At 46.5% G+C, this 12,860-nt stretch overlaps 1 protein-coding gene across 1 annotated transcript in view; it reads right to left on the bottom strand.

Moving 5' to 3' along the window:
• Positions 1-3,742: 3,742 nt before the first annotated feature.
• Positions 3,743-12,860, bottom strand: part of LOC149325758 (large subunit GTPase 1 homolog) — a 55,554-nt gene continuing 46,436 nt past the window's right edge. Inside the window, exons 11-15 of the mRNA XM_089562674.1 lie at positions 12,588-12,742; positions 10,783-10,898; positions 10,261-10,466; positions 8,983-9,030; positions 3,743-4,208 (exon numbers count right to left, since the gene is read on the bottom strand). Of these exons, the coding sequence (XP_089418800.1) occupies positions 4,053-4,208; positions 8,983-9,030; positions 10,261-10,466; positions 10,783-10,898; positions 12,588-12,742 (681 nt within the window). The 3' untranslated portion in view covers positions 3,743-4,052. The remainder of the gene's footprint in view (positions 4,209-8,982; positions 9,031-10,260; positions 10,467-10,782; positions 10,899-12,587; positions 12,743-12,860) is intronic.

Here is a 12,860-nt window from a genome sequence, read left to right as displayed (position 1 = left end):
CTATCTCCACAGGGTGTCTCGATGTTACAGCCAAGCATTCAGGTGCTCCATGCTAAGCCCTTTTACCCTTTTATTGGTCCTCTCAAAAAAGAGGTAAAAAGAACATAAAAGAAAGAGAGAGGATGCCTGGACCAGCAATGCTTTGCCAGGCTTAACGCCAATTCAAAATAAATGAAAAATAACTAAATGTTCCAAAGAAAAGAAAAATTAAGCGAAAAACAGAGCATTAAAAAAAAACTCATAAGAAAAGAAAACAAAAGTCTCGTCACAATAAAAGACGCAGGCAGATAGCCAAAGCACAGCGTGCAGTCCGCGAAATAAATAATAGTAATAAAAAAAAAAGAGAAAAGCCAAGTCACTGCAAAGTCATTGTCACCGCAACAGTCAAAGAAAGCACTGAGCGCCGGCCACAAAATAAAAATCAGAAAAATAAAAACATAATCAAGACAAAAGAAACAAAACCGAAGTCACAGTCACTCAGTCAAGGACAGCCACAGTCACGCAGTCAAAACAGAGTCGCAGTCACACAGTCAAGGACGCAGTCACAGTCACGCCACGACAAAGCCACCTATGCTCAATAAAGGAGAACGGGGCTCTCCTCTGTGCAAAGCTTGGGGAAGAGAGATTAGGGGAAAGAGAGAAATCAGCGTGAATAATTTGGACTTGTGCTACTTATGAGGTGAACCATTTGAAGGAGAAGGGCACAAGCAGCAGGGTCTCGGAGAACGGAGGGGTAAACAGATGGTGTGATGTCCGATGGGCAAAGAGATTTTAAACGAGAAACTAAAGAAGCAGTAACGGACAGTCCCGGAAGTAATGACGGATATTTTCACATAACAATCCACAGGAACAAGTTGAAGACGGAGACAGGCCAAATCTTTTAAAATAGAACGGAAATCTACCATGCCCAGTAAGTAAAGTAATTAGAGGATTCCTGGGTAGACGAATATTAAGTGTATCAGGGATCCAGTTGAATAGGTCAGTGCCACCATTATTCTCGCGCCAAAAAATGCTCCATAAAAGAAGCGAAGAATGATGCAAACGGGAACGCACGCAACGACGTTAGAGGGTAGAAATAGTATGTAAACTTCCAAACTGGCCGGCACTACCAGCAGCTTGGTCGGCTAACTCGTTACCGAACATTGCAGAATGACCCCGGATATGAAATAAAAGAAATGGGGCTAAAGAAGACAAACGACAGAGATCTTTCTTAATTGCAATAATAGTCGGATTGTAAGAAGTAACTGAAGACAGCGCAGAAAGCAGAGATAGAGAATCAGTGTAAAAATGAACAGGCGTAGAGGGAGGGTTGTGAGTAGCATAAACAACAGCAGAATTAAAGGCTACAAGCTCAGCGGCATAGGCGCTAGAGGATGGTTCTAAAGAGAGACGATGAACGTATCCAATATTTTGTGTTGAACTAAGAATAACAAATGCAGCACCAGCTAAGCGAGGAGTGAAAGACCCATCAGTGTAAATATGCAGGGCACGTTGACAAGAAAAGAATACAGCTTCTTGAGAACTAAGTTGAACAAAAGAAAATTTGAATTTCAATGAGGGATGGTCTGACCAGGGATCAAATAAAGGTTGAATTTGAGAGGGGTCATAAAAGGTAATGCCGTACACTACGGATTGCTGTAACGTGAAAAGCATAAACTGTGCGCATAACTGGTCTCGATAAATAGGCAAAGGAAGAACGTTTGTAAGAACATGAAGAGCAGCGGTTCGCGTAGTATTATAGGCGCCAGTAAGTGCCAGAAGGGGAATTTGTTGAAGCGGTAAAATGCAATCTCTTAGCCGAGAAAGAGGGCAATGAAACCACCAAGCTGTAGCGGCGTACGTAATTGTAGGGAGAATAACCTGACGATAAATTTGGCGCATATGAGAAGTAGAAACACGAAAATGGAGATGGAACCATTTAAGGAGCTTGGTGGTAGATGCAAGAATTTTCGTTTGCAAATAATTAACATGGGGAATAAAGCTTAGGTAAGTAAGAGTCAAATACAACACCTAATAATTTAATACTCGGTTCACACTTGAGACTGTAAGTGTCTAGTCGAATAGTCGGCTTACGCTTGTGTAACGCCGGAGCTCCATTAAAAAACAAAACATAAGAACACTTTTCTGGGTTTAACTGAACGCGGGATGTGGTACACCAGTTTTGGATTAAAGTTAAAACATTTGAGCCCAGCGTTGACAACTCGCGGCTAGTTTTGCTAGGGATGAGTACAATGGTGTCATCTGCATATGCCTGAATGTGGATAGGTGAGGGCACAGGAAGGTTTAGGAGATCATATAGCAAAATGTTCTAAAGCAGTGGCGAAAGTGGTGAACCCTGCGGACTGCCGAGGGAAGAAGGCACAGAAAGAGTACACGAAGGAGATTGATAGGTCAAATGGCGGTTATGAAGGAAAGACTCCAGAAGGGAATAAAGATTTCGAGGGCAACGATGTTTTCGTAAAAAATGTAAAACCAGAGGGTGCCAAACACTATCAAATGCTCCTCTGAAATCCAGAGAAATTAGAACCACAGGAATTTTTTGTTGTTTATAACTATGTAAGAACTCCCGCAAATGATATAGAGCCTGAACAGAACTGCGGCCATGCGTGAAACCATACTGACTGCTATGAAGTAATTTATTTTGGCGCAGGAAGAAATACAGCCGACCATATAGTAAACGCTCGAGCACCTTACGGAAAGACGAATTAATACAGATCGGTCGGTAAGAATTTGGAAGGTGCTTTGGTCTGTTCGGTTTGGGAATAAAAGTAATTCTGCCAATTTTCCATGTCTGCGGAAAGTAACCCAAGTGCAAGGCAGAATTAAAGAGGGAGACGAAAAACAAGGGATGAGCGTTAAACAAGGCGACAACAAAACGGGGAGAGATGAGATCAGGCCCTGGAGAAGACGACAAATCTAATGAATTGATGACAGCTTCGATCTCCGCAGCAGTGAACGGTAAATCTTGGACTGAGTTATTGTAAGGCTGTGCAGTAATGTCCCGAACATGAGTATGAAAAGGGAGATCACGGGAAGAATCATCTGTAGCGACATGTGTACGAAGGAGCAACTGTATAGCGTCAGGAAGCGTTTCAGTATATGTGCCATCAGCGTACTGTAGAGGAGGGATAATGGAAGGGCACCTGAGCTTGCCAAAAGAATGTTCATATGGCTTACCAAAGGGATATTTACGCGTAGCTGTGGAGCAGATCTCTTTTATATAACTATCATGTGTGGTTCTGATGTTAGAGCGATACTTAGCAAGAGCTTTATAATAAATTGAACGGTGAAGAATTCTCAGCTGTGGGTCTGAAATGCGTTGAAAACGGCGACGAAGAGAGCGCCCAAATGCCAATCCCCAAAAAGCACAAATATGAAGTGAACGTGAGCCTGTTGGCCGGAAAACAGCCGCTGCGTACGTGGCTTGTGCAGCCACTCGTGCCCCCTCGCCAACAGCCGTGCCACTAGCGGTGTGTGCTGTCTCTGCATGAAACTTTGGGCAGAGTTTCGCGACCAGAGAAAACACTGAAGGACTATGGTGCAATGCTGGGTAGGGCGTTTCAGGCAAATTACAAAATCAGTGCACGCTGGTTGGTGCTGCTTCCTAATTATCCACAATGCTGCAAAGAATATTTTTTGTTTTCAGTGCTGTTACAGTGTGTGATAATGCCCACAGGTGTCAATGAATAGTTTTCAAACAGGTCACTGTCTGCAACATGCAGATGAAAATTAGGGCTGTAACTGAGGGCAAACCAACCATTTATTTGGTTGCAGACACGTTCAGGTGTGCACTGGCCCCTCTCCATCCAAAGTAGGCACCTGGATCCACCGCTGTGTTGCTATGCCCAAGAATGCTCCTTTGTAATAAGGTGAGCGACTTCCGGCATGCTTTCAGCAACGGGGCCTCACCTTCTGCTCTCAGTCAGTGTCCACCCCACTAGCTTTGGGTTTATGTTCCGTAACACGAGTGCAGACACAGCATGGGACCACCCAAATTATCAGGGTCCACACCCAAATTGCTAATTCACAATGAGACAGGAAACAGTGCCCCGTCAGGCGTCGTGCTCGGCGTAGAGGCGCCTCAGCTTCTCCCTCTTGCGTCCATTGTGGTGCTTCTTCCAGGGCTTGGCGGCGGCAGCATCCGCATCGGCCGCCACCTGGGGGGGGGCAGCGCCCAGGCGGCCCTTCACGTGCGCCTGGGGACCAGCCTGCACAGGCAGCACACACCACTCTCTGGTTGCACACTGGTACTGCATGTCACTGTGTTTTGTGGATTACAGTGTTAACACTTAAACCACACTGTACTTGTTGCAATCAAAACGTTAATTATATGCACCACACACAACTAAAAGCTAGAATAAAGAAAACACTTATAAAACATTAATGGAATAACTTTAGTACCTTATTTACAATACTATCAGTCCTACATAAAAAGGACTGGGGTCGTTGCATAAATAGCACACTCATAATGCTAAATTCCAAAAAAGAAAAATTGTACATGAAATACAGTCACAACCAAAAAAAAACAAAAAAATAATTCATGACCACCATATGTAATTCAGCAATTCCTTTAGGAGAAAGGAGAATTTCTCACAGCTCCGTCCACATACAATATTAATGGGAAGTTTATTCCAGTCTTGCACATTTTGGGCAAAACAGGAATACTTCGTGCAGTCTTTTGAATATCTTTTTTCTTCAATATGCTTGGAATTCTTACTGCGCGTTAATCGGGAAATTGACTCCTTGATATACTGTTGTTCATCAATCAGAACTACATTACAGTCGAACCCGGATATATCAAACCCGCATATTTCGAATTATTGGCTATATCGAACACACAGATTACCCCCTTGAAAATACTATGTAAAAGTATAGAACAGTTGCGTTGTATATTGAATTCCATTTTCGCCGGACATTGGATATATCGAACGCCGCGCCCCTGGAAGGTGCGCTTTCCCCAAAGACATTCCTGTCCGGTCCTCAGCCGCCTCAGCGGCAAACATTTCCGCAGTTCCCCTGTTTTTGCGCCCCACCGGCGCGAGCTTTCCCCCTCCTCCTGTACCGCTGGCGTGTGCTTGGTCAAGGTCATTGGAGCTCAGCGAAGGGAGTGCGCGGCATGGAGACGCGCGTCAACGTTTCCAAGCCACGCTTCCTGGGGAAAGGGAGAGAGAAAACGGTCGCTCGTGGGTCTGGGGAGAAGAGAGAGCTCAGGAAAAAAAAAAAAAAAGCGAAGCCCAGAGCTTTGATCTTTCTCCCTCCTCATTTTTTCCCCTCTGTCGCTCCTTCGCAGCCGTGTTGACTGCCGCTCGCATAGGCTTCGCTCGGACCGCTCCATCTGCGCCTCGCGTGTTTTTCTTGTGTGTGCCTGTGTTTTAACGCGCGACGTGAAGCAACAGTAGCCAACTGTTCTGGCAAGGCAGGCCTTGAAGTGGCCGGAGATGAATGTCCGGAAGACTTAGATGACGATGAGTGCTTGGACGACGCGTTTCGCGACTTGTCCAATTTTCCCGGCGCCGTTCCGTCTGAAGTGACTGACAGCGAAGTTCAAACGGTAGCCGATCTCGCTGATGAGGACATTGTGGCCGGAATAGCTGGCGTTGAAGACGCCGATTCCAGCGACGACGAGGGCAACTGTGTTGTCGAAAAAACGCGTCCGTGCACAGCCACTGAACTGGCGTCAGCGTTCAGCCTGATTAGACGCTGTTGCGGCGAATGCGGCGAAATGGAAGGAACTGGGCTCTTGCACCTGGACAGCCTCGAGAAGATCGAGACCAGTGTTTTGAACTTCGTTTCCCAGAGGAAAAAGCAGCCCAAAATTAGTGATTTTTTTTTCCGCGAAATAAAGCGCTTTCACATTGCGTGCCCATACTATGTGATTCGCGGCTGTTCCAAACGGTAAGCCACAATTTGTTATGATCGGGAGTGCAGTTTTAGCCTGTATCTGTATATCGAATTTTCGCTATATCGAACTATTTTCCGACCCCCTTCGAATTCGATATATCCGGGTTCGACTGTATTCATGATGGAACAGAAAAGGGTTAAAGGTAAGGTCATGAAATGTTTTCTGAAAATTTTGTACAACGTGTGTATTTGAAATTCTGACCCTTCATTCCGTAGTATACCTTGGTTTCTTTTGTTGTCTGGGTTGATTGAATACCAGAAAAAACTAGATTTTAGTTTCGCAGCGCGCGTCCCCCTCAGCTCGCAGCAAACGTCATCTTAAGCAGTCAATCAGAGGCTTCTGTCATCAACACAACATGACAGCTTAGCGAGGCCTGTTCAGTTTCACTTCGGCAAAAGCACAGCGGCACTTTCCACGCACTATTCTGTATATGCAATGCCTTGTGACCATAAGCGTATCAGAGGCTTGGAAGAACGCCAACATTATCCTGATTCATAAGAAAGGAGACGTCAAGAACTTGAAAAATTGCAGACCAATCAGCTTACTGTCCGTTGCCAACGAGGTACTTACTAAGGTAATCACTAATAGAATCAGGACAACCTTGGACCTCAATCAACCAAATGATCAGGCAGTTTTTCATAAAGGATATTCGACAATAGACCACATTCACGCTATCAATCCAGTGATAGAGAAATGCGCAGAATATAACCAGCCCCTATATACTGTGACAGACTAGAAGACGATGAAGCAGGCAGTGGCGAGGGTAGGTGCGCTCGTGCTAGGCCCGCAGTCATCAAATAATATCATCGTCATCTGTCATCCTGTCTAGTTCTTCGGCTTGCCATCACTTAACAATAGAGTCTTCACTGATTACTAGAAATCATTCGACTCAGTAGAAACCTCAACAGTCATGCAGACACTGCAGAATCAGGGTGTAGAAGAGTGTTATGTGAAGATATTGGAAGATATTATAACGATTGCCCAGCTACCGTAGTCCTCCATAAAGTCAGCAATAAAATTCCAATAAGGAAAGGTGTGGGGGCAGGGATACACAATATCGCTGATGCTATTCAATGCCCATTTACAGCGGGTATTCGGGGCCTGAATCTGTGATTTGCTGATGACATTGCCTTGCTAAGTCACTCAGGGCATGAACTGCAAAGCATGATCAGTAAACCAAAGTAATGTTCAACAGTCTAGCAAGGGAACAGCAGTTCACAATTAGTGTAGAGATGCTGGAAGTAGTAAGAGAATATGTCTACTTAGGGCAGGTAGTGACAGCTGATCCGGATCATGAGAGGGAAATAACTAGAAGCATAAGGATGGGGTGGAGCGCATATGGCAGGGTTCTCTTGGGTCATGAATGGTTCTTGGATCATGAATATCCCTAAAAAAAAAAAAAAGTACACAACAACTGTATCTTACTGTTACCTATGGGGCAGAAACGTGGAGGCTAACAAAGAGGGTTCAGCTCAAGTTAGGGACAACGCAGTGAGCTATGGAAACAAAAATGATGGGTGTAAAGTTAAGAGATCGGAAGCAGGTTAATGACACCCTAGTTGAGATCAAGAGGAAGAAGTGGGCTTGGGCAGGGCATGTAATGCGAAGGCAAGACAACCGCTGGTCCTTAAGGGTAACGGAGTGGATTCCAAGAGACGGCAAGCGTAGCAGGGGGCGGCAGAAAGTTAGGTGGGCAGATGAGATTAAGAAGTCTGCGGGGATACGGCGGGCAGCTGGCAAAGGACAGTGTTAAATGGAGAGACATGGGAGAGGTCTTTGCCTTGCAGTAGGTGTGGTCACTTAGATCACTATATACTTATATTATTCTTAGACCACTGTGCTTTTCACTATGTAAGTCATTTGAGTTACTGCAGTGAGTCACGAAGAACAGCATACAAAACATATTTATCACCACTGCTGAGAGTATAAAAATGCGTTTTGAAAACCATGAGATTACCTCCACCAAAGAGCTCTTACAATAACATCTTTGACGCACTGCAGATCATGTTGTTTACAACCTTATGCGACCACAAAATATCTTTTAATGTTAACCAACCACCCCCATGCCTTTGCACATTCAGTATAGCATCCGCAACAGTGGGCAAGCCAGTAATAGCAATCTCAATCTTTTATTTGTCACAATATGTGTGGTGAAAGATGGATGCAATTTACAGGAGCGAAAATTTGGAACTTGTTGCCAACTGAAACAAAAGAAGCTGGGAATTCTAAACTTGCACGCAAGCGACACTTTCTCGGAATCTAAGCTAGGCTACAATGTTTGTTTTCTTCAATGTGTGCGTAAAGGCTGACCTATATGTTATTATTTGTATTCAACTGCTGACTGGCCTCACTGGCTATCAGCCCAAATATCTGTGTACAAATTTTCTCTGTTGTCACAGGATGAAATTCGAGGAATGCAAACTTTTCATTCCATTTGTGGCAACTTGAAAACCCCAACTTCTATGATAGGCAATTGTACCTTTACTGCATTCCCTGATGTCAGGACAAACTAATGGCAGGCATTTCAACAAGTTCTCTGCAGCAACATTCCTTTTCGGCAAAAAGTCACGTAACATAACAGTTTTATATGAAATTAAATGACATATTTTGCTTCGCCACACAAGAACACATGTTCCCTGAAAATTTTTTTAACACCAGCTTGGTAAATTGGTTTTTGAGGAAAGGAAATGGCACAGTATCTGTCTCGCATATCTCTGCAGACACCTGAACCACGCCATAAGGGAAGGGAGGAAGGTGGGAGTGAAAGAAGAAAGAGAGAAAGGGGTGCCGCCACTCCGGAATAATTAATAATTTCGACAGCACACGGGTGCCTTTTCATTTCGCCTCCATCGAAACATGGCCGCTGCGGTTGGGTTTGAATCCGGGTACTCTGAGCGCCTTACCACTGAGCCACCGCAGCGGGTAACACCAGCTTCCCCGTAAGCCTTTCAAGAAAAGTCTGGTTAGAGAAACACTGGCACCACCCCATGTCATGTGGCACTGTAAGGGAACCATCATCCTTCCCTTCTTACGGGGGGGGGGGGGGGGGGGGGGGGAGAAAGAGAGAAGAGGCAGCCCACCTTGTGGAAGAAGCCTCGGTCAATGTCACTGCTTGTGGTTCTCTGCTCCTGTCAAAGCAAAGAGGCACACCACTGGTCTCAAACAGGGCAGGAGAAGAATCAACAAATTATCAGAGAAGGAGGGAACTTCAATGCCACTAAGGTTATTCCACTCAGCTGCTGTTCTTGGGAGCAAGGAAATACTTACTCACCAATTCCCTGAATTCCCGTTTCCACATCAAAAGCGGTGTTTCTCATCGGCATCAACCGAAATGAGGAGTGGAAAAATTCAAGAAAAACACTCACTCAAGGGCTGCGCACTGCAGAGACAGACGCCAAGCTGTGGCTGCTTGCATGCTAGCAGCCAATGGCGTGGCCCATAATTTAAAGGTCCAGTGAAAGATGCTATTTTTATTACCATTCTTTGGTAGTGTGAAGCTGGCACTGGGGACAAAAAGCACAGGCTTCCATAGGCGTCAACAAAACTTCGTGCTGGGCTAGTTGGTGGGACAAACTTGGTTCAGCGCAAAAGACGAACACAGAGAAAGGAAACGGCACACACGGAGTGCTTCGTGTGTCGTTTCCTTTCTCTGTGCTCGTCTTTTGCGCTGAGTCAAGTTTCAACTATTCCCATAGGCGTGATGGTATGCGACGCCACCATGTGATGCAAAGACCCTGAAAACGAGTTTTTTAATAATTTCCCAGCCATTTCTGGCTGCAATCTTTTTACACGTGAAAGAGGAAGGTTACTCAAACGATCAAGAACACAAAACTCTTGAATTTATTTATTTATTCAACTGACATTTCTAATAATTTCCAATAAAATTATTAGGGCTGGTTTAAAAAGAAATTTAAAACAGAGTGCAGAGTGACATATTTTGAATTCGATACATGAAAATAAGATCTGAATACTGGGCACTGCTCGACACTATAGCAGGGTAGCCACCAATGTCAACTCGAGATCGGCAGAACCTTGTGCTGCCAAGTCGACCCCTAGTCTGAGCCCACCAGAAAGCCCCGTCCTTGTCTCGCTACCCAGCTTTTTCGCTTGCCCCTATGGAGTGAAGGGGAGGTGGGGTAGTTTAGTACCCAGAGCCCGTTCCACTAGGCTATGAACACTGAGGTCTCCTCTGAAGCCCCAGTGCGCCTTTACCCTGTCCCCATGGAAACTGAGCCTTGAGTGGAGCAGGCCATGGGTTGGTGACCTGTGCTGAGTATACAACTAAATGGTGCATGCATGTGCATTCCCTGGTTCCAGCCCCCTGTGCTCCCAGGGGGTGACGCCAGAGTGAACCTCACCTGCATCCTGCGCATCCCTCGTGGCTCCTCAAAGGTGAGCAATGGCCGCCGTGCCCTGGCAGCAGGGAACGTGTGGTACTCCTCCTGACTGACACCGGGTGGGGCCACGCAGTAGAGCAGCTTCCCGCTGACAAAGTCCTTGAGGATGTAGCGTGATGCCCGGGGGTTGTCAGGCAGCCCACTCTGGGTCATGAAGCCCCGCATGTCTGCAACATCACCACCACCCTCTGTGGCACTGCCCTCTTTGCACACAGCCAGCAGATGTGCAAGGATATCCCACATGTCGAGCCTCCTTCTAAACGCAGCCCCTGCAGTGGGCCACACTGCCCACTATCTGCAACCCATTCATGCATGTGTGAACACTGTGGCATTCAAACACTGCTGCCCACGATTGATTTGCAATCTGGAAACCATACTGGAATTCAAATGCTCATCCCCCACTCTAAGAGGGCCCTGCCTAAGTGGCTGAGGTGGGCCAAAGGAAGACAGTGCAGGCACCAACCAGACACAGCGTGCACTCACAGCCGTAGGCGTTGAGCAGCTCCTCTGAGGTGGGCGCCCGTGTGGGGTCCTCCGTCTCGTGGGGGGCCGGCAGGCAGATGTGGTACGTGGACTCCAGCACGTGCCGGGGGATCAGGCTCGCGACATGGACACACCGGCTGTCAAGGACCCATTTCCTACTGGGGGGGGATTCCCCTTCTTCAAATTTCTTACGCATACCCAGCTCTTCACACCATCAACACCCATAGCACAAACTATTATGTATAACATTTTTATACCAGCAGCTAGCGCCCCCTACGTGAGCTGTGCAGTGTCTGTATGGGTGTCCAGGGCTTGGACACTGGGGGAACCGGGCAGAGACAAAAATTGCGGGAGCACACCATGGCCGCTCTGGCTTGTCGTATGTAACGTCAATAAACTTTTACTGAAACATAACACAAACTAGCACAGCTGCACCCCTTGGAGCAGGCTCTGCCACCAGAGCACTCTCATCACACGCACCTCTCAGGGATGCAGTGAGCAGTGGCCTCACCAAGCTGTCATGCGTTCCCCTTTCAGGTCCTTCCCAAATCACTGTTGCCCCAAAGTCTCCCTGCTAAAAACCACTTGAAATAAGATTGCTTAGTGAACTGCAGTGGCACTGCACAGCCGTGAGCAAAAGTGGAGAGACCACGGCTGCGGGGCTGCTATCTCGCAGCACACGCTCGCTGCGACATAGCAGCCCCGAGTGACGACAAACTTGCTCTTGCACGCTTCGTAAATTTCTAGTGTGGCATTAGGCTACCCTGCTGCTGATGCTGCGGGTTCAACTCCCAGTCACAGATATTTATTCGATTTCTTTTTAACTCAACATGCCGCCATTGTTACTAGGCAACAGCACAAGAAAGACTGAGACAAGATTCACGGTCGGCGTTGGTGAGCGTATGAGTGCTTTCGTACTAAAACGCTATTAGATATGTCAGAGGGCGAAAAGATGGTGCACACGAGTTCACAAACCACTCTTTCTTCAGTGTGGAGATAACAGGAAACAACTAAAATCACACCAGCTTTTACCACTCCAGAGTGCAAGTGGTGCAAGACACCACTTTGTTGCCAACTTACTGCATAACAGCACCATGCCTTGGACATTTTGTGGTGTGTACACCCGCTCATCGTGACTGTCAGCAGTAGAAATTTATCGATCCTGATGGGGCCCCCCACAGGAGCGAGGGCAAAGTTTGTCATCACTCAGGGCACTCTTGCAGCGAGATAGCAGCCGTGGTTATGCTCAAGCCTGTACACTGGGGAAACACTCGAACAATCTGCGTTCCAAACTAGATGGTCACCTTGTGGAGCAGATTCCTTCATGAGAGTTATGTCTGTACTGAACCCATTTGTCTGCTGCACTCACAGAACTCCATTACATGCAATGACGTCTTGGTTTTACATTTTTGATGATCTGCAGATTTCTCATGTGACTTGTTTACAGTTTAGACACGCCTCTGGCAACTGCTTTCCAAAAAAATGAAGAAGCAAACATTTTTGTTGCGGAAAAAAAAAAATAACTAAGATAGCCATCATGCATAGCATGCATTTGGAAATGCCCCGAATGTTGAATCAGTCTTTTATCACATTTTGCCGAGTCTGCTGGAGGATTTCCACAAGGTGTGGAAGAGGAAAGTTGTTCAGATGTAATGCTCAAATCTTGTGCACTTAACTTTGCAGACATTGCTAATGTGCAAAAAATTTTTTTTCTTAAATCCATGCAAAAAACACGGTGAAGTCCACCCTCAATCAGTGACCATCCCGGGGGTCTAGAGCAGCCTGCGTCAGGGCCCCTGCATGGCTCAGAGGATACAAGGTTGACGGGGGCCACATGGTCGGTCATCTGGTCTATGGGCAGGATGCCATGGATGACCATCTCAGCCTTGCTGCTCACAAAGTTGGGGAACACGAGGCCGGGACAGTCGCACAGGCACAGCTCTTCGTCCAGGTTCAGCGTCTGCCAACAGACACACAAGGATGCACCCATGTTTCCCCAACACTGCTACTCATACCCCCTCCACTGAGACGTGTGGACTCAACGCAGGCGCCACATCTGCATCACTTGAAATTCCACT

Source organism: Amblyomma mixtum, chromosome 10 (assembly GCF_055824585.1).
Source record: "Amblyomma mixtum isolate Tamu chromosome 10, ASM5582458v1, whole genome shotgun sequence".
NCBI lineage: Eukaryota > Metazoa > Arthropoda > Arachnida > Ixodida > Ixodidae > Amblyomma > Amblyomma mixtum.
The sequence above is the reverse complement of the archived record's forward strand: the minus strand, read 5'-3'. Positions and strand labels throughout refer to the sequence as shown.